The sequence below is a fragment of the Aquarana catesbeiana genome, linkage group LG01 (genome assembly GCF_042186555.1).
Source record: "Aquarana catesbeiana isolate 2022-GZ linkage group LG01, ASM4218655v1, whole genome shotgun sequence".
NCBI lineage: Eukaryota > Metazoa > Chordata > Amphibia > Anura > Ranidae > Aquarana > Aquarana catesbeiana.
In genome coordinates this window covers 951,136,343-951,158,445 of record NC_133324.1, presented here as the reverse complement: position 1 = coordinate 951,158,445, position 22,103 = coordinate 951,136,343, and the positions used below count along the sequence as shown (strand labels likewise).

The window sequence follows — 22,103 nt, the reverse complement described above, 5'->3', positions numbered from 1 at the left end:
CAGGCCCTTCAGGTCTGGTATGGATATTAAGGGGAACCCCGGCCAAAATTTAAAAAAAAAATGACGTGGGGGTCCCCCTAAATTCCATACCAGACCCTTCAGGTCTGGTATGGATTTTAAGGGGAACCCCACACCAAAAAAAAAAAAAAACGGCGTGGGGTCCCCCCAAAAATCCATACCAGACCATTATCCGAGCACGCAACCTGGCAGGCCGCAGGAAAAGAAGGGGGGGACGAGAGTGCAGCCCCCCCACCCTCCTGAACCGTACCAGGCCACATGCCCTCAACATTGGGAGGGTGCTTTGGGGTAGCCCCCCAAAACACCTTGTCCCCATGTTGATGAGGACAAGGGCCTCATCCCCACAACCCTGGCCGGTGGTTGTGGGGGTCTGCGGGCGGGGGGCTTATCGGAATCTGGAAGCCCCCTTTAACAAGGGGACCCCCAGATCCCGGCCCTCCCCCCGTGTGAAATGGTAAGGGGGTACTTACCCCTATCATTTCACTAAAAAACTGTCAAAAATGTTAAAAATGACAAGAGACGGTTTTTGACAATTCCTTTATTTAAATGCTTCTTCTTTCTTCTATCTTTCTTCATCTTCTTCTGGTTCTTCTGGTTCTTCCTCCGGCGTTCTCGTCCAGCATCTCCTCCGCGGCATCTTCTATCTTCTTCTCCTCGAGCCGCTCCGCACCCATGGCATGGGGGGAGGCTCCCGCTCTTCTTTTCATCTTCTTCATCTTCTTCTCTTCTTCTTTTCTTCTCTTCTTCACTTCTTCTCTTCTTCATTTTCTTCTCCGGGCCATTCCGCATCCATGCTGGCATGGAGGGAGGCTCCCACTGTGTGACGGCGTCTCCTTGTCTGATGGTTCTTAAATAACGGGGGGCCACCCGGTGACCCCGCCCCCTCTGACGCACAGGACATGACGGGACTTCCCTGTGGCATTCCCCGTGATGTCACAGGGAAGTCCCGTCAAGTCGATGTGCGTCAGAGGGGGGTGGGGTCACCGGGTGGCCCCGCCCCCCGTTATTTAAGAACCGTCAGACGAGGAGACGTCGTCACACAGCGGGAGCCTCCCTCCATGCCAGCATGGATGCGGAGCGGCCCGGAGAAGAAAATGAAGAAGAGAAGAAGAGAAGAAGGTGAAGAAGATGAAGAGAAGAGCGGGAGCCTCCCCCATGCCATGGGTGCGGAGCGGCCCGAGGAGAAGAAGATAGAAGATGCCGTGGAGGAGATGCTGGATGAGAACACCGGAGGAAGAACCAGAAGAGCCAGATCTGGGGGTCCACTTGTTAAAGGGGGCTTCCAGATTCCGATAAGCCCCCCTGCCCGCAGACCCCCACAACCACCGGCCAGGGTTGTGGGGATGAGGCCCTTGTCCTCATCAACATGGGGACAAGGTGTTTTGGGGGGCTACCCCAAAGCACCCTCCCAATGTTGAGGGCATGTGGCCTGGTACGGTTCAGGAGGGGGGGCGCTCTCTCGTCCCCCCCTCTTTTCCTGCGGCCTGCCAGGTTGCGTGCTCGGATAAGGGTCTATTATGGATTTTTGGGGGGACCCCACGCCGTTTTTTTTTTTTTTTTTGGCGCGGGGTTCCCCTTAAAATCTGTACCAGACCTGAAGGGTCTGGTATGGAATTTAGGGGGACCCCCACGTCATTTTTTTTTTAAATTTTGGCTGGGGTTCCCCTTAATATCTATACCAGACCTGAAGGGCCTGGTATGGAATTTAGGGGGACCCCCACGTCATTTAATTTTGGTTCGGGGTTCCACTGTGGGGAATTCCCATGCCGTTTTTATCAATGAACTTCTATGTGTATTGTCGAACCGGCAATGCAATAGCCGCGAGTAGTTTTAAATGGGTTTTTTCCTTTGAAATGTCATTTTGCTATCAGACTGTTCTAAACACAGGAAACATGCGCCCCTTTACAGGCATACTATAGACACCCCCCAGCTACGAAATTTAAAGGGATATTACACTTTTATTGTTTGACTTTAAGCATTATTAAAATCACTGCTCCTGAAAAAACGTCCGTTTTTAAAACTTTTTTTTTGCATTGATCCATGTCCCCTGGGGCAGGACCCAGGTCCCCAAACACTTTTTATGACAATAACTTGCATATAAGCCTTTAAAATTAGCACTTTTGATTATTCATGTTCGTGTCCCATAGACTTTAACGGTGTTCGCGTGTTCGAACAAACTTTTTTCCTGTTCGCATGTTCTGGTGCGAACCGAACAGGGGGGTGTTCGGCTCATCCCTACCGTATAGTATAGGTCACGAGGGGTATAATACATCTTAAAGTGTGAGGAAGGGACACGAAGGGTCTTGATAATGCTGAAGGGAGATAAACTACTATTCCATGAGTTGGGTCTTGAACTAGCGTGAAATCAGATGAGGCTGGTGGCATATTGGGTAGCATCCTGTAAGATGGGCAATCACTAAAAAGTGAAGCCCACAGGTAGGGGGGCTAGGAAAGAGAAGAGAGAAAAGAAGCGGAAAAGAAAGAAGAAACAGAAGAGAGAAAAAAAGAAAGAAGAAACAGAAGGGAGGAGAAAGTAGAATAGAGGAGAGGAAGAAAGGACCGGGGTGGGGGATCCAGAAGACCTTACATGGGGTCTCCTAAAACGTGTGCCTAAGGTAGTCAAGGGGATAATAACATTTCATCAAAGTCAGCTGGGAGATAATGGTCCCATGGTTAACACAAACTTTCATATTCCTTGACCCTGTCCAGTAGGGCAGCTTCAACCTTAGCATGTATCATGGCCATGGTAATTCTGTTTCTAGTTTCTGTAATAGTAAAATGAGGAGTTTTCCAGGCCTTTGCAACCCCCATGTATTTCATATGGGGATCATATTCTATAACTGTAGGTCATACCAGAATGGCACATTCATAAATCAAAACATGGCAACAAGTAAACAAATCAAATAAGCCCTGTTCATAAGTCTGCTCCCATTAGTTCTTAACCACTTCACCCCGAAAGGATTTGCCCCCTTAATGACCAGGCCTTTTCTTGCGATGCAGCACTGCGCCTCTTTAACTGACAATTGCGCGGTCCTGAGACGTTGTACCCAAACACTTGACGTCCTTTTTTACCCACAAATAGAGCTTTCTTTTGGTGGTATTCGATCACCTCTGTGTTTTTTTATTTTTTGCGCTATAAACGTACTTTCTGCTATAATACATATACAAAAAAAATATATAAAAGAACCAATGTATTCATTAGTTTAGGCCAGTGTTTCTCAACTCCAGTCCTCAAGGTGCCCCAACAGGTCATGTTTTCAGGCTTTCCATAATTTTACACAGGTGATTTGATCAATTTAACTGCCTTAGTAATTACCACAGCTGTTTCATCTGAGGGAAATTCTGAAAACATGACCTGTTGGGGCGCCTTGTGGACTGGAGTTGAGAAACACTGGTTTAGGCTGATATATATTCTTCTACATATTTTTAGTAAAAAAAAATCGTAATAGGCGTATATTGATTGGTTTGCGCAAAAGTTATCACGTCTACAAACAACAGGATAGATTTAGGTACTTAATTTTTTTTAATTGTTTTTACTGGTAATGTGTGATTTTTAGCAGGACTGCGACATTGCGGTGGACAAATCTGACCCCAAATGACACTTTTTGGGGATCAGTGACATTATTACATTGATCAGTGCTATGAAAATGTACTGATCGGGGGGCGTGGCTTGGATGGCTTCCCGAGCAGACGTGTCTCACTGAAGCTCCCGCTCTGGCCTGCCTGCATAGAGCTGGAACCTGCATCTATCCGCCACTAATCATGGGCAAACCGCGCAAAAATAAGGAACCGGATCCCAGAGGACATGCTACCCGTTCCTCCTCGGTCCCCCCACCACTCATTACCGAGTATTTCGGGCAGGGAGCTACGGCCGGACACCACGAGGCCAAGATGGCGCCGGCGCCACACGCAGCAATCTATCCATCTCCTCCTCTGCAAGCCTCCCCAGACTACAGGAGCAACAGGTATGGATCCGAGGGTGACTTACACACTGCCCACTCTCCGATCCCCCCTGCTGACCTCTCAACCGACCCCCCCTCCGGAGGCCATATACTGGGCAGCCTATCGCAGACTTTCCCCTCATGCCTCATAGGGCCTGCGCCCTCTCTATCCTCCGACCAGCCATCCCCCTCCTGTGACTCCTGTGCTCCAGAATGGGACCCCCGCTCCCTGCCACAACGCTCTCAACCGCATAGGGACAGAACCTCCTCTCTCTCCCCCCTCCAGAGGGACACAGCCTAGGCTCCAGCACCTTCCCAGGCCCCAAGGACATCAGGATCCCAGGGGGCTTATTCACACACGAAGGGCCCGCAGGGCTCATTGCTAGCTAAGCACTCCAGCACTACCCCCCTTTCAATTCCACCTCAGAGGGGACCCCCCATGCCAGCTTCCTATTCAGCTGTAGTGCAGGGCTCCCATGCCCACATTGTATCAGATTTTGACCCTGACCCTGAAGCATGTACATCTTGGCGAGATTACGTTCGTTGTATGCCCACAAAACAGGACTTCCGTATGCTAATTCAAGAAGTGCGGGACACTTGTAGAACTGAGATTGGCATGCTTCGCACTGATCTTCACCAGTTGTCCACCAAAGTCGCATCCTTAGAGGAAGAAACAAACGACACTAAATTTGAAATCTCACAAATACATGATCGCTTAACTTCACAAGCCGCCACCCTTAGAGACTTCCAACGCCACCTTGAAGACCTCGACAATAGAGGTAGGCGTAACAATATTAGGGTCAGAGGCCTACCTGAGGCGACACAAGAAGGAGACCTGAATGTGACTTTGCAAGCCATCTTCAACAGCATTCTAGGTCGCCCAGAACACCAGCGAGTTAAGCTTGATCGGGCACACCGAGCTCTTCGTCCCCGTGGGCCAGGATCCCGCCCGCGAGATGTGATCTGCAGGGTACACAACTACACCCTCAAAGAGGACATTATGAGAAAGGCGCGAAATATGCATGCCATTGATTTTGACGGGGCCTCCCTACAACTTTTCCCAGACCTCTCATGGATCACCCTCCAACAAAGAAGATCTTTGCAACCACTCCTCACCCTGTTAAGGGAACATGACTTTCGCTATCACTGGGGTTTCCCCTTTAGCCTCACGGCAAAAAAAGATGGAAAGTCCACAACCCTCCGATACCCGGAAGATCTTCAATTTTTCTGCAGAGAATTGGACATTCCGGTACCACCTACCCCTGGATGGGAACCGCTGTCAGCACCCCCTTCTCGCTCAGAACCTTGGATCCAAGTCACAGGCAGGAAACGTACAAGACCGCGATCTGGGGGCCCTTCCCCACCACCTTGTCAGGGATGAACTGTTGCCCATTTGAATCCCTTCCTTGCCTAGATGTCTGACTCCAGATTTACACGGTCTGTCTCTTCCTATTTCTCTACCTGAGAACCCGGAGACATATCCTGCTTATCCCACTCATCCATAGTATGGACCTACTCAGCAACCAGATTCTCTTAAGTTAACATCACATGTATGATTGTGACTATAAGGTTTAGATAGGTCTTGCATAGCTAGCCGGGTTATGCCATCCTCCCCCCCATGCTCCTCCTCTTTCTCATACCCCCCCCCCCCCTTTTTTTTTTTTTTTCTTCTTCCCCTTTTCTCCCTTCCTTCTTCTCCCCTCCCCCCCCCCTTTCCCTTCCCCTTCCCATCTAACCCTTTCTGCATCTACCTACACCTACTCACTTACTCTCTCTCTTTCCTCTTCCTCCTATTTTCTGTCTCAGAGGTGGGGCATGGTTAGTTGGGAGGATATACTATTACGAAGAGAGATATCTCTTATACTTGTATTTTTATATCATCGTTTTTGAATTCACAAAACATATCTTACTATTGCTCCAAATCTTACGAATCAATAGCTTCAATGGGTTATTCTTATATACGGGCCATAGTCATGAGTATAGATATGTCGGTTACCAGTTGACGCTTGCAGGTTCCATAATTTTCCTGTTATTTAACTTTTAATTTTTTGAATTTAGATGCAGGCGGGTCCGGAAGGGGGTTATCCCCTCCTTGGGCCCATCCTCTCCTCCCCCCCGGGGCTCTCCGAATGGCTCCTTCTTCTACTCTCTCTGGCAATGGCACTTTTGCCTCCCGTGTCAGAGGGGGCCCTCCGGAGTTCCCCACCCCATCATTTTGGATAGGTGGGTTATATTGTGAATGGTTAACTAACCTTCATTTTGCACTAACCTTTGTGTTTTTTTTCTGTTTTTTGTACTTTTTTCTCTGCTCTTCTCCTACTACTATCCTCATTCTTCTCCCCCTCTTCAACTTTTTGGGCACCGCCCATCTCCGGGACCGGATTCATGTTCGGGGGGCCGCAGACCTCCAAAACGCAATCACCATGGAGACCCACTATAGGGACCTCCTATACTCCAAGACTCTACCACATCCGCTAGGTAAGCTACCGTTTCTCTCCACAAATCACCCACCATGATTGACATATTTTCACTAAACGTAAAGGGCCTTAACTCAAATTTTAAGAGAAGCCTAGCGCTACGAGAGTTCAAGCGGTCTAAAGCCGACATTATTTTTATTCAGGAGACCCACCTTGATAAAACGGGCACCATGACATTTGCACGACGACAATATCCTCACATATACCAGGCCTCTGGCCCACATAAACGGGCAGGGGTAGCAATCCTTTTTAGGCAAGGCTCCCCCTTCCAGTTACAATCTCTATACTCTGACCCATTGGGACACTACCTCATCCTCCGAGGCCTTTGGAGAGGGGTGAATATCACTCTCTGCAATGTCTATGCCCCAAATACGAATCAAATCCCCTTTTTGTCTAGGGTCTTTGACCGTCTGTTTAAGACCCCCCATCAATACCTGGTGATCGGAGGAGATTTTAATCTGGTCCACTCTTGATAAACACTCAATGGGTCAGAGGAAATCCCAAGTAACCGCCAATAGAGCAACCACCCAGTTTCGCCAACTTACTAGGAAATATGCCCTGTTTAATGCCTGGCGTACCACCTACCCATCAGCTGAAGAATTCACTTTCTACTCTCATCCCCATATGTCCCACTCACGACTTGATTATTTCTTTGTTAATGCCCCGACGTTGCGAACATGTACGAACTCAGACATCCAAGCCATTTCTTGGTCAGACCATGCCCCGATTACACTCTCCCTGGCACTCTCCCCAAGCTCCTTTCGTAAATGCCATTGGCGTCTAAATGATTTTCTACTTAAGCATGATCCCTCTAGAATAGAATTAGAGCAAACTTTGAAGCTGTACTTTGCGGAAAACTGCTCCTCTGAGATCTCCGCCTCATCTTTGTGGGAAGCCCATAAGGCGGTCTTCCGAGGCCAATGCATCTCGCTCTCCACAGCCTTGAAAAGAAACGCTAATGCAACACGTAGCGCCCTTTTAGACAGACTTAAACATCTAGAAGCACGCTTGCTCATATCCCCGTCCCTAACAATTCTTAGAGAACTCACTAGTATAAGGGCTGGACTGAAGGACATCGAACTGGGTAAGATAGAAAAGGCGTTGATTAGGCTTAGACAGACTTATTATGACAAAGCCAACAAACCACATACGCTTTTGGCGAAGCAACTTCGCGACAAAGCAGCAACAACTGCTACTACACAACTTAGGGAGGCAAATGGCGTCCTTCGGTCCCACCCTGACAAAATAGCACAACTTTTTCATGACTTCTACTCTGCACTGTATAATGATCCGAATGTTCCGCACAACCCACCCCCTTCTGACCTATCACAGGCCATCCATACCTATTTAGCGGAAATGGACACTCCTAGGCTTACCCCCTCTGCTCTGGAGACTCTTAACGCCTCCATTACAGAGGAGGAGATAGCGGAAACAATTAAACTGTTGCCAAATAATAAAGCCCCTGGACCTGATGGATTACCGTACCTCTATTATAAGACGTTCCTACCACATTTACTTCCCCATATGACAAATCTCTTTAATTCATTTCTCTCTGACACACCTATTCCCAGAGATATGCAAAACTCCTACCTGACACTAATCCCAAAACCAGGGAAAGATCACACTCTTCCGTCCAATTATAGACCGATAGCACTTCTCAACACAGACTTAAAAATTTTTACAAAACTACTGGCAAATAGATTAAACAACTTCATGCCGTCCCTGGTCCATAGGGACCAGGTGGGCTTTATCCCTTGTCGACAGGCTGGGGATAACACCCGTAGAGTTATTGACCTGGTGGAGGTCGCGAACAGGAACACAATGGAGGCAGTACTGCTCAGTCTAGATGCCGAAAAAGCCTTTGACAGGCTGGGCTGGCCTTTCCTGTTCGCGACTCTCAACCGGGCTGGTATTGAGGGCCCATTCCTCCGAGCTATCACCCATCTATACTCGGCCCCAACAGCCCAGGTTCTCGCCAAGGTTGTCCACTCTCCCCTCTCTTATATGCCCTATGCATTGAACCACTAGCAGCCCATATCAGAAATAACCCAAGTATTCATGGTATTCCAGTTCGTACTAGAGATTTTAAGATATCCCTATTTGCGGATGATGTTCTCCTCACTCTCACCCAGCCCCGCATATCTCTCCCGAACTTACAAGTGGAGCTGGAGAGATATAGCACCCTCTCGGGTTATAAAATTAACAGTTCTAAGACGGAGGTTCTTCCTCTTAATTTATCCCCCCATACACTTTCAACACTCTCACAAACATTCCCATACTCTTGGCGATCCTCTTCCTTAAAATACCTGGGAATACATATCACACCCACATACGATACTCTATACAAGGCCAACTTCCCCCAAATGTTCGCTTCTATCAGAGCCTCTCTAACTAAATGGAAATCTCTGAAACTGTCCCTCTTTGGTAGACTTGCAACCTTGAAGATGACAATACTACCTAGACTTCTATATCTTTTTTATCCCCATCCCATGCTCACATCTAAAAAAACTTCAGGGTGACCTGATAAACTTTTTCTGGAATTACAAAAGACACCGCGTTGCTAGATCGGTTCTATATGCTCCACGTAACCAAGGTGGACTGGCGTTCCCCAACATAGCTAAGTATTATCTAGCAGCTCAATTAAGGCCTATAGCCTCCTGGTGCACCCTACATGCTTACAATAGGTGGACACAGATAGAAAAGTTGTGGCTAGCCCCCATACACCCAAACTCCATGCTCTGGAGCTCTGATATTCCTCCCGGCAGCGCACAATTGCTAGGACCAATGGCTCTCTTACATACACTATGGCGACGGGCCAAATTGAAATACCCGCTCTCCACTACATCTTCCCCAGTTACTTCATTCCATTTACACCCAATATCCCTGACAGCTTAACCTCACAGATGTCCCATTTCTGGATGGATAAGGCCATATTCCGCTATGGACAACTAATTGACCCTAAAACCAGAATGCTACGATCCTTCCAAGAACTGCAAGAGACTTTTGGTATTCCCAAACAGGCCTTTTTCAGTTACCTACAAATACGCCACTATGCACAATCATTGAGGTCGAATTTAAGATTTTCTCCTCTAACGGACTTTGAAAAGCTATGTTTGGAGGGTTCGTCCCCCAAAGGCATGATTTCCCGCACCTATCAGATACTGGTCACTGATATCTCACCAGATGGACCGCGACATTCATATATGGCTAAGTGGGAGCAGGCATTGGGCACAGACTTATCCTTAAAGACCTGGCAATCCATATGGACCCAGGCTACTAAAAGCTCCATATGTACGCTTTATAAAGAAAATCAATATAAGATTCTATTTCATTGGTACCAGACCCCTGACCTGCTCCACTCCATATACCCCACGGCTGACTCCCGCTGTTGGAGATGCTATAAGGATAGGGGAACACTATTTCATGTCTATTGGACCTGCCCTCTAATCATCCCCTACTGGGGTATGGTACAATCCCTACTCCAGACCATCTTTGATGCTGAGGTGCTCCTTGATCCGAGGATTTTTCTCTTGGGCCTTCCACCTGCCACCTTCTCTAAAATATCCAAAAAACTCCTAGCCCATGTGCTCACTGCAGCACGTTGTTTGGTGGCTCTAAAGTGGAAAAAGAGAGAGACCCCCTCACTGACTGAGCTGCATTCCAGGATCAGAGATGTCAAGAGAATGGAATATCTTACGGCCTCATTAAATGATACTCTTGAAAAGCATAACCGTATTTGGGAACCCTGGGTTCTGTTGGAGACTCCTGCGACCTAATGATATGTGTCATTTATGTAGTTATGACCCATCCCCCACCGACTTGTCCCGGGTTCTGGAGATGGGTGGTCGTCCCCTCCCCCTTCTTCTTCCTTTCTCTACTCTTTTCTTTCCTTTTTCTTTTTGTGAATTTATACATTTATGCAAAGGGTACTAACAGATACAATGTCTGAGATGTATTATAATCCAGTAGACCCACTTCACTTTCTCACTAACTGTTCATACTGAAAGGCTTCTCCGCCCAACGTTTGGGTGATTTTATGTCGAATTGAAATGTGACAATATGATCTCTTTCTCTCCCTGTACCCAATGCTATAATGCTGTATTGTTTTTCTGTGGAAAATAATAAAAAATTGTCAGTTAAAAAAAAAAAAAAAAAAAAAAAGAAAATGTACTGATCAATGTAAAAATTACACTGGCAGTGAAGGGGTTAACAGTTGGGGTGATCAAGGGGTTAACTGTGTTCCCTGGGTGTCTTCTAACTGTAGGGGGGATGGGCTCACTGGGACATGACAGAGATCGCTGTTCCCGATCACTGGGAACAGAAGATCTCTGACATGTCATTAGGCAGAACGGGGAATCGGCTTGTTTACATAGGCAGTCCCCCATTCTGCCTCTGTACACAGCGATCGTGGGTTGCCAGTGGATATCGAGTCCGCGGGATCCGTGGGCATGCTCAAGCGGCTTGCCGTGTGCACGCTATCCACCTTGCACAGACCGACATACTGTACACCAACGCAGTATAATGACAGCGGCTGGTCGGCAAGAGGTTAACATTGCTTATTGCCCCCTGTAGCATCAATAATAGCATGCATTCTTTTGTAATAGTTGTCTACATGGTCCCGAATTCATGCAGGTAGTATAGCTACCCATTCGTCTTGGCAAAATGCCTGCAAGTCATGCAAAGTCTTTGGTTATCTTGCATGAACCGCACATTTGAGATCTCCCCTGAGGAGCTTGATGATATTAAAGTCAGGAGACGACCACTCCAGAACCTTCACCGTTTTATGCTGTAACAACTGGAGGGTCATCTTAGCCTTGTGCTTAGGGTCATTGTTGTGCTGGAAAGTCCAAGAGCATCCCATGCGCATCTTTCATGCAGAAGAATGCAAATTGTCTACCAGTATTTTCTGATAACATGCTGCATTCGTCTTGCCATCAATTTTCACAAGATCCCTTGTGCCTTTAGAGCTCACACACCCCCAAAATATCAGTGAGCCACCACCATGCTTCACAGTGGGGATTGTAGTCTGGTCTCTATAGGCCTTGTTGACCCCTCTCCAAACATAACGCTTATGATTGTGACCATAAAGCTCTGTTTAGGTCTCTTCACTACAGAATACAGTGTTAACGAGTTAAGGAGTAGTGGGTGTGGTGCTGCTCTACTAATAATGTTATACAGGTGCTCTTTATTTGTGCCTATCACAAATCCATGCTTGTTCTGGTGCTCCACTTTGTGCTCCCTTATACTACTGCACTCACCAGAGAGCTATCCCCTCAAGGAGGTATCTCGAAATCACACCTGCACTGCTGTAAGGCAGGACCCAGATCCACGTTTGTATATGTCTTTTCCACTCTCTTTCTCCTTTAAAACGTTAGCCCCTTCAGATACCTTCAGATCTCAGTCCAATTCTGCTGTGAAGAAAAGGTTACGCACGAATAAAGAGCAGCTGTCACTCTATTTGCCAATTATATATTTGGACTGATTACTTATTCAAGGACTTTCTTGCACATATTATTAATTGGTCATTGTACTGTTATAGAGTATAATGTTTACGCAATATCTGGTCCATAAGAGCACCTGTCACTTTACAAACTTATCAATTGCATGTATATTATTTTTCACTGATTCAGTTTGGCGATTCAAATGTGTTGTTTTTTTTTATTAAAACCACATTGCAAATCACAGAGCACCAGACATGCTTTTGAAGACATTTTATTTTTGTTAAAGGAAACCACACATATATAACATTATTAGTAGAGGGGAGCCACACCCGCTACTCCTTAAGACCCCTTTCACACTGGGGCAGTTTTCAGGCATTTTAGCGCTAAAAATAGGAAAAGCGCCAGGCTGGAATTTACCAGATCACAGTAAAGGGAGCTCAAACTTCCTGTTTGCATGGAATCAAACCCAGAGCAGGTTGCTAGACATGTGGTCCAACCAGTGTCTTCCAGTAGGAGCCAGGATGGCCTCCTTTCTGGAGGGTTTGGGCCACAAACCTCAAAGACAGCTGGGAGTACAATCACCAAATCCATGACCAACAGATCTCAAGAAGAAAGAAATTACTGCAAGGTTATGTATAAGAATTATACTGCAACAAGTCCATAGTGCTGCTGCCACTAAAAGAACAAATCTGGGGGTTTCTCCCCATTCTTTCTAGTACCCAAGGCATCAGGAGTTTTCCCTACTGTCTGGGTTTGAAGAAATTGAATGGGTACATACACAACAAAAGGTTCAAGATGGAGTCCGTGCAAACAGATAGTTCAGCATGAGGACCGGTTAGAGTCAATCGATCTGGCTGATGTATACTTCCACATACCTATTTGTGTGTAACACCAGAGACATCAGAGATTTACAGTGACCAGTGATCACTTCCAGTTCAGGTGTCTGCCATTTTTAGAATTGAGACAGCACCAAGAAACTTTTTGAACATTTTGTTGGCAGTAGTGATACTGCTGCATATCTTTGGTAAAAGTAACCCAAATTAGTGTTCTGTATATTATTTGTGAAAGTTATAAAGTTTACAAGCTATGGTGCAAATCATTAAAAATTTGATCACCCCTGATGTACTGATGGCCTCATCTCATTTCTTGAGGCCCTGAAATGTCAGGACAGTACAAATACCCCCCAAATGATCCCTTTTTTGGAGAGTAGACAGTCCAAGGTATTTAGTAAGAGCCATGGTGAGTTTTTTTTAGCTTTTTTCCAAAAATTCTTTTATTTATTTCCTTCCTAGAAGAGTTGAAGCTATTACAGCTATAACACCTTCAACTCTTCTGGGAACAAGGTTTAGGAGGGTGTCTATGGGAATGTTAGACCATTCTTCCAGAAGCACATTTGTGAGGTCAGGCCCTGATTTTGGACGAGAAGGCCTGGCTCCCAGTCTAAACTCTAATTAATTCCAAAGGTGTTCTGTCGGGTTGAGGTCAGAACTCTGTGCAGGCCAGTCAAATTCCTCCAGCCCAAAAACGCTCGTCCATGTCTTGCTTTGTGCACTGGTGCGCAGTCATGTTGGAACAGGAAGGGGCCATCACCAAACTGTTCCCACAAAGTTGGGAACATGAAATGGTCCAAAATGTCTTGGTATGTTGACGCCTTAGGAGTTCCCATCGCTGGAACTAAGGGGCCAAGCCCAAGCCCTGAAAAACATCTCAACGTAGATATTTGCCAGCACACCAAGGATCTGCACAAAGTGGCGTCCAAATGGGTAGTTTATTGCATGATCACAACACAAGAATGGTGCAACGTTTCGGAGTCACGCAGGACCCCATCGTCAGGCATGTGATGGGGTCCTGCGTGACTCCGAAACGTTGCACCTTTCTTGTGTTGTGATCATGCAATAAACTACCCATTTGGACGCCACTTTGTGGCGATCCTTGGTGTGCTGGAAAATATCTACGTTGTGACTTGAACCAGTATCCAGCTGGTTGTTGCTGCAGCACCCAAACCTTGAGAGCTTATACCAGGAACATGTGAGATGGGAATATGGAGTATTACTGAAAGACATCCCCACACCATAATCCCTCCTCCACCAAATGATTTGGACCAGTGCACAATGCAAGGTCCATAAAGACATGGATGAGCGAGTTTGGGGTGGATGAACTTGACTGGCCTGCACAGAATCCTGACCTCAACCCGATAGAACACCTTTGGGATGAATTAGTGTGGAGACTGCGAGCCAGGCCTTCTCGTCCAACATTGGTGCCTGACCTCACAAATATGCTTCTGGAAAAAACAAACATTCCCATAGACACACTCCTAAACCTTGTGGACTCGGAAGAGTTGAAGCTGTTATAGCTGCAAAGGGTGGGCCAACTCAAAATTTAACCCTACGGACTAAGACTGGGATGCGATTAAAGGTCATGTGTGTGTAAAGGCAGGTGTCCCAATACTTTTGGTAATATGGTGTGTATATATATATATATATATATATATATATATATATAAAGTTTATTAGATTAAAGTAAACGTGACATTTACAATAAAATACCATTTACATTGCTTCCCTCTCTTTGTAAGCAAAGGGCATTGCCTTCATCTATACTAGACCCTTATCCTAGATGAGAGTCTGTTATGGGTTTTCTAAAGCACTGTGTATAATGACCAGTTGTCATTTTTTTCTATAGCATATTCTGTTCACCCTTCTGTATTCCCTTTTGGCATCTTAGTGCGGTTGATCTCCTGGAGCTTCCTAGATCAACTTCCTGTTTATTTGCACTCTCCCCAACACTGGCTGCACTTTATTGCTTGGAACTTCTGGATAGTGACCATGGTGGACAATGCATTCATAATGTGTGTTAGCAGAGCTGCCTGTACTCTCCACCATGTCACAAGGTGTGATGGGGTGACAATGCAGGAGTACATTTGAAATACATTTGCTGTTCCATGGACAAGCAAGGATCTTCCTGAAAGGAATACCTAATGACTACTTTTGATTTAAAAGGATTGAAAACCCTTGAAATTACATTAACAAAGAGACTTTACAGTTTGAGTTCAAGTCTACTTTAAACATAATTAAATATTTACCAAAAAAAAATGTAATAACCACAAGTAATTTTAACCAAGTTTATTGTGCAGAAAATACTGTAAGTTATGATTCTGTAATTTTAATAGAAATGGTGGAGACGTTTAAAGGATCCAATTCTGGGGCTTGCGGCTCCCCAGTCGCTGTATCTCCTGTACTCTCCAGGTCTCAGGTAATACTGACGTCCCTTGTAGTTGGGCTCCTCATAGAACATCCAGTAGCCTTCCTGAATATGGACAGAGTGGATGTCATGGTGGTGGAATCTCTCATGGACATGAGGACAATCCTCAGTGAACTCCATCATCTGACCTTTGAAGTCTTCTCTCTCGTAGATCCTGATTCTGAAGGAACCTTGGTGCTGTTAAAATAAATTACACCACAAAAATACAAAAAATGGTATTAACAGCAAAAGCAAGTGATCATACAACTGACACTAATCCAATCATTTTTAGCAGAGTTTTGGATTTAGGAGGTAGGAATACAGTGCAATGCCTCATTTTTATTGCTGTCCTTGAACCCAGCACAGTCATCTCTTTCCGTCTCCTGTCCTATCACGACAGCCAAAGTTCAATAGAACAAAGTTCCATAAAACACTTTTCAAAGAACATTATCCATATATTCCAAAGAAAAATTCACTGGGATGTCACCACCCTCCAAAAATTACCACAGGAACAAAACAAGAATCCACTGTAGATGTAGGATCCAAAAGGTTCTCGCAAAGCAGTCCTTTCTGTTCGATTAAAATTGCTAAGACACTTTGCAGGAAGTTGATCCCTATTATATGTGTATCTAAAATAATAAATAAATAAACTGAGTAAACAAAATCATTTTTAATATAGAGAACACAGGTGTTGAGTTACCTGGGGGCTCAGACGCATAGATCTAATGGAGTCATTATAGCCCATCCATTGCTGGAAGTCAGGATACTCTCCTCTATGGAGGAAGTACTGGTGTCCTCTGTAGTTGGGCTGCTCATACAGGATCCAGTTCCCACTATCCACACGGATGGAGTTGCAGCGTCTGAAGTATGAGGACAGGTCAGAGCATTCCGAGCTACACTCGTGGGAGCGACCCTGGAAGTTCCTGTCCTCGTAGAAGATGATCTGAGGAATAAAAGGCTAGAAATGTATTTTTAAGCCTCAAAAAGAACTCTCCTCTTGGCTATACTTCTTGGATAGATTTTTAATACTCAGTATACTGTATATCTAAAAGCTGTCGAGAGAACACACTCAGGCTCAGAGTTAAATAAACCCCAACATCAGGCAAAACATTTTTTTCTTTACTTTTGAATAGGGTGGAGAAGTGTTAGACCCCTTGTATCCCCATTGATTACCTTTCATGTGGCCTTTCATGTGACTTGTCCTCATGTCTCCTCATCCCACGCTCGTCTCCAGGATTTCTCCGAAACCTCTCCCATCCTCTGAAACTTGCTACCTTCACCGGTCCGGCTATCCCCAACTCTTGCTACCTTCAGACGATCCCTGAAAACTCATCTCATCAGGAAAGCCTATTAGTCTCCAACTAATCTTCTACCACTTCCAGAAGCTCATTTCCCACAGTTACAACCTTTTGTACCACCTGCGCCACCCTATTAGATTGTAAGCTCTTCTGAGCAGGGCACTCTTAATCCTTTTGTATTTTTTTGTATTATAACTGTATTGTCTCCTTTTTATATTGTAAAGCGCTGCGCAAACTGTTGGCGCTATATAAATCCTGTATAATAATAATAATAATAATATTTTAAAAACACCCATCATCTGAAAAGGAAATGAGGGGGGACCCCCTTTATAGGGACCAAGATAGTAGTTAAATCTTAGCAGGAGGTCTAATATGATATGAAGAATAACATGTAGAAATTGAGTAGATGGATTTCTCCTTACTAAACATGTAGATAAAAGTTAGGTCCCCATAGATGGCTTGACTTTTATCTGATTCCTGGTTAATCATTCTAGTTGTGGTTGACCCTAAAAGCAGCACCTGGCTTGTCTAAAGTTACATTGAAAAATCGACAAGTCAGGTGGAAAATGTTTGATTGAACTTTCAGATACAGTTATTGTTCAGCAACGTCGTTGTATTCAGATGCCACGGCTGCCTGAATACAATAGTCGACAGTGGATATTCCTCCATCCACGCTGTTAGCACAGATAGGGGATTTGAATTTTTTTTTTCTTATACAGTGCCCAGGCTGAATGAGAAAATATCAAACCATGTATGAAGGCTTTTGTCTTAGAATTTGTAGAATCAAAATTAGATACTCATTTTTAGTTTTATAAAAATCAGGACCCCAACCTACTGCCACCATACTGTCGTTTAAAAAAATGCACAACTATAAAGCAGAGAGGAGTAATTTCCAAATTTACTTAGCAGAATTCCAAAGCCATGGGTTGTACAAGTGAATAGAGATAAAAATGAAGACATTAGTAAACCTGATCATGTGACCTGTCAAACTCATGTACCTGGCCTCTACTCCATATCGGCCTACAGAAAACACAATGGCTTCCAAATGTAGTTTTTATAAATGAAACCTAAAAAACAGGACTCAATGTGGAGGACTATGCATTCTCCAGTGAAGAATGGATACTGATGCCTGTTTTGCTCTCGAAATGGGACCCCTAAGTGTTCTTATGCCCTTACCTTTGCCATTTTGCTGGATTTGTCAATGTGCTCCACGCTGTTTGCACCAGTAATTGCCTTGATGAAACTGGTCCTTATATACATCCTCTACTGCTTACACACTCACATGTTGACACAATGTATTGTGTGAAGAATGAATGACTTTTTCCTTTACTGTGTTGAACTTTGGTTGGTTTCTATTGTTTGAACCTTTCTGGGTGAATCAGCATTTACATTGACCATACCTGAACAGAGGCCGGCTTGACACACGTGGTCTAGAATGCATATAGTGTGAGGCCCTGTGACTGTGAACATGGTTATAAAAAGGTCACAGGGTTCACACCTATGCAGAGTGTGGGACTTTGGAGTATCGATCATGAGTGGGAAAAAAAATGCTTTTACAGCTTTCTCCAGATTTTGGTATTCCTGGATTGGGCTCTGTAGTTTGGAAATTTTCAAAGTGCTTCTTTGGCAGGGAAGAAATCTTCAACCCACTGCCAGTCAACAGGCTGAGTGTGCAGATGTAAACAGCTGTTATATTGATAGGCTTGGGCATAGCTCAAGGCTCACTGTTGGAGACAGGTGTGTGTTCCTGTTAGGAGACAGAGATCCTCTACTCAGAAGACAGCACTCCATGCTGGAGGAAAGGTTCCATGTCCATCGGACCAAGAGAGTTGAGGCGGCTAAGTGAGTTTGGGAGACTGGGAGAGAATCTGGGAGACTGGGAGAGTAGGGTCAACTAGGCGTGTCCAGGGGGACTGGGGGAATCGGTAAGTCTCTGAGAAGTGAGAGAGCCTGGGGTGCTAGGAGATACCCTGTGAAGGGACCAGGGAGTGGGCCCATAAACAGGGAGCTGTAACTACAGGCTGAGTGATGCATGAGAGCCCAGATAGCCTTTATTAAAAAAACAGGTAAACATACAAAGAATAAAGACACAGGACAATACACCCCAAAAAGAGGGGGAAGGAACAGGAAGCACAATAACGCATCAAGATGAAAGGGACGCAGCCCAAAAGTGCATAAAAGTAACAGTGGAATTAAACATTTGACAACTGCAGTGCAACAATGTAAATAATAATAATAATAACTGCCACTAGTGCCCATTGAGATCATGCAATTGCAAACCCTCATGGCATCTGAACCAATGGTTGGTACCGTATAGTAATGTATAGGTCACGAGGGGTATAAGATATCTTATAATGTGAAAGAGGCACGAAGGGTCTTGATAATGCAGAAGGGAGATAAACTACTATCCCATGAGTTGGGTCTTGAACTAGTGTGAAATCAGATGAGGCTGGTGGCATATTGGGTAGCATCCTGTAAGATGGGCAATCACTAATAAGGGAAGCCCACAGGTAGGGGAGCAAGGAAAGAGAAGAGAGAAAAGAAGCGGAAAAGAAAGAAGAAACAGAAGGGAGGAGAAAGTAGAATAGAGGAAGAAAAGACTGGGGTGGGGGGGGGGGGAATCCAGAAGACCTTACATGGAATCTCCTAAAAGGTGTGCCTAAGGTAGTCAAGGAGATAATAACATTTCATCAAAGTCAGCTGGGAGGTAATGGTCCCATTGTTAACACATACTTTAATTTTCCTTGATCCTGTCCAGTAGGGCAGCTTCAACCTTAGCGTGTATCATGGCCCTGGTAATTCTGTTTTTAGTTTCTGTAATATTAAAATGAGGAATTTTCCAGGCCTTTGCAACCCCCATGTATTTCATATGGGGATCATATTCTATAACTGTAGGTCATACCAGAATGGCACAATCATAAATCAAAACATGGCAACAAGTAAACAAATCACATGAGCCCTGTTCATAAGTCTGCTCCCCTTAGTTCTTAACCACTTCAGCTCCGGAAGAATTTAACTCCTTAATGACCAGGCCATTTTTTGCAATACGGCACTGCGCCGCTTTAACTGACAATTGTGCAGCCGTGAGACGTTGTACCCAAACAATTGACACTCTTTTTTTCCACAAATAGAGCTTTCTTTTGGTGGTATTTGATCACCTCTGGTTTTTTTTTTGCGCTATAAACTCATTTTCTGCTATAATACATATACAAAAAAATACTGTATATAAAAGAACAAATGTATTCATTAGTTTAGGCTGATATATATTCTTCTAGATATTTTTAGTAAAAAAAATTGCAATAGGCATATATTGATTGGTTTGAAAAGTTATCACGTCTACAAACTACGGGATAGATTTAGGGACTTAAAAATTTTTTTTCATTGTCTTTACTGGTGTAGGGATGAGCCGAACACCCCCCTGTTCGGTTCGCACCAGAACATGCGAACAGGCAAAAACTTTGTTCGAACGCGCAAACACCGTTAAACTTTTGTACCCCCTTACCATTTCACACAGGGGGGGCGGGATCTGGGGGTCCCCTTGTTAAAGGGGGCTTCCAGATTCCGATAAGCCCCCCGTTTGCAGACCCCCACAACCACCGGGCAAGGGTTGTGGGGATGAGGCCCTTGTCCCCATCAGCATGGGGACAAGGTGCTTTGGGGGGCTACCCCAAAGCACCCTCCCAATGTTGAGGGCATGTGGCCTGGTATGGTTCAGAAGGGGGGGCATTCTCTCGTCCTCCCTCTTTTCCCGCGGCCTGCCAGGTTGCGTGCTCGGATAAGGGCCTGGTATGGATTTTTGGGGGGACCCCACGCCATTTTTTTAAAATTTTGGTGCTGGGTTCCCCTTAGAATCCATACCAGACCTGAAGGGTCTCGTATAGATTTTGAGGGGAACCCCCATGCCATTTTTTTAAAAACATTTTGGCCGGGTTTCCCTTAATATCCATACCAGACCTGAAGGGCCTGGCATGGAATTTAGGGAGACCCCCCACGCCATTTTTTTAAAAATTTGGGTTCGGGGGATCCCCTGTGGGGAAATCCCATGCCGTTTTTATCAATGAACTTTTATGTGTATTGTCGGACCAACAATTCATTAATAGCCGCGAGTAGTTTTAAATGACTTTTTTTCCTTTGAAATGTCATTTTGCTGTCAGACTGTTCTAAACATGGGAAACATGCGCCCCTTTACAGGCATACTATAGACACCCCCCAGGTACGAAATTTAAAGGAATATTACACTTTTATTGTTTCAATTTAAGCATTATTAAAATCATTGCTCCCGAAAAAACGGCCATTTTAAAAACTTTTTTTTGCATTGATCCATGTCCCCTGGGGCAGGACCCAGGTCCCCAAACACTTTTTATGACAATACCATGCATATAAGCCTTTAAAATTAGAACTTCTGATTTCTCCCATAGACTTTTAAAGGGTGTTCCGCGGCTTTCAAATTTGCCGCAAACACTACAAATTGTTCGCTGTTTGGCGAACTGGCGAACAGCTGATGTTCGAGCCGAACATGAGTTCGACTCGAACTCGAAGCTCATCCCTACTGGTAATGTGTGATTTTTAGCAGGACTGCGACATTGCGGCGGACAAATCTGACCCCAAATTACACTTTTTGGGGACCAGTGACATTATTATATTGATCAGTGCTATAAAAATGCACTGATCAATGTAAAAATGAACTGACCGTGAAGGGGTTAACAGTAGGGGGCGATCAAGGGGTTAACTGTGTTCCCTGGGTGTATTCTAACTGTAGGGGGGATGGGCTCACTGGGACATGACAGAGATCGCTGTTCCCGATCCGGATCGCAGAAGATCTCTGACATGTCATTAGGAAGAACGGGGAATCAGCTTGTTTACATAGGCAGTTCCCCATTCTGCCTCTGTACACAGTGATCGTGGGTTGCCGGTGGACATCAAGTCCACGGGATCCGCGGGCACGCTCAAGCGGTGTGCGGTGTGCACGCTCGCTGTCCTCCTTTTACAGACCGACATACTGTACACCAATGGAGTATAATGATAGCGGCTGGTTGGCAGGAGGTTAACATTGCTTATTGCCCCCTTTAGCATCAATAACAGCATGCATTCTTTTGTAATAGTTGTCTACATGGCCCTGAATTCTTGCAGGTAGTATAGCTACCCATTCGTCTTGGCAAAATGCCTACAAGTCATGCAAAGTCTTTGGTCATCCTGCATGAACCGCACATTTGAGATCTCCCCTGAGGAGCTTGATAATATTAAAGTGAGGAGACGACCACTCCCGAACCTTCACCGTTTTATGCTGTAACAACTGGAGGGTCATCTTAGCCTTGTGCTTAGGGTCATTGTTGTGCTGGAAAGTCCAAGAGCATCCCATGCGCACCTTTCATGCAGAAGAATGCAAATTGTCTACCAGTATTTTCTGATAACATGCTGCATTTGTCTCGCCATCAATTTTCACAAGATCCCTTGTGCCTTTGGAGCTCACACACCCCCAAAATATCAGTGAGCCACCACCATGCTTCACAGTGGGGATTGTATTCTGGTCTCTATAGGCCTTGTTGACCCCTCTCCAAACATAGCGCTTATGATTGTAACCATAAAGCTCTGTTTAGGTCTCTTCACTACAGATTACAGTGTTATGCCCCGTACACACGGTCGGATTTCCCGACGGAAAATGTGTGATAGGACCTTGTTGTGGGAAAT

The 22,103-nt window shown here is 45.1% G+C and overlaps 1 protein-coding gene across 1 annotated transcript; it reads right to left on the bottom strand.

Annotated features, from left to right (window-relative positions):
• Window positions 1–15,039: 15,039 nt before the first annotated feature.
• LOC141128323 (gamma-crystallin-3-like) lies at window positions 15,040–20,142 on the bottom strand. The gene is made up of 3 exons (XM_073615547.1): window positions 20,092–20,142; window positions 15,818–16,060; window positions 15,040–15,315 (listed from the first exon to the last, which is right to left on the bottom strand). Exons 1-3 carry the CDS (start codon window positions 20,140–20,142, stop codon window positions 15,040–15,042), a joined length of 570 nt encoding a protein of 189 aa, XP_073471648.1.
• Window positions 20,143–22,103: the final 1,961 nt, after the last annotated feature.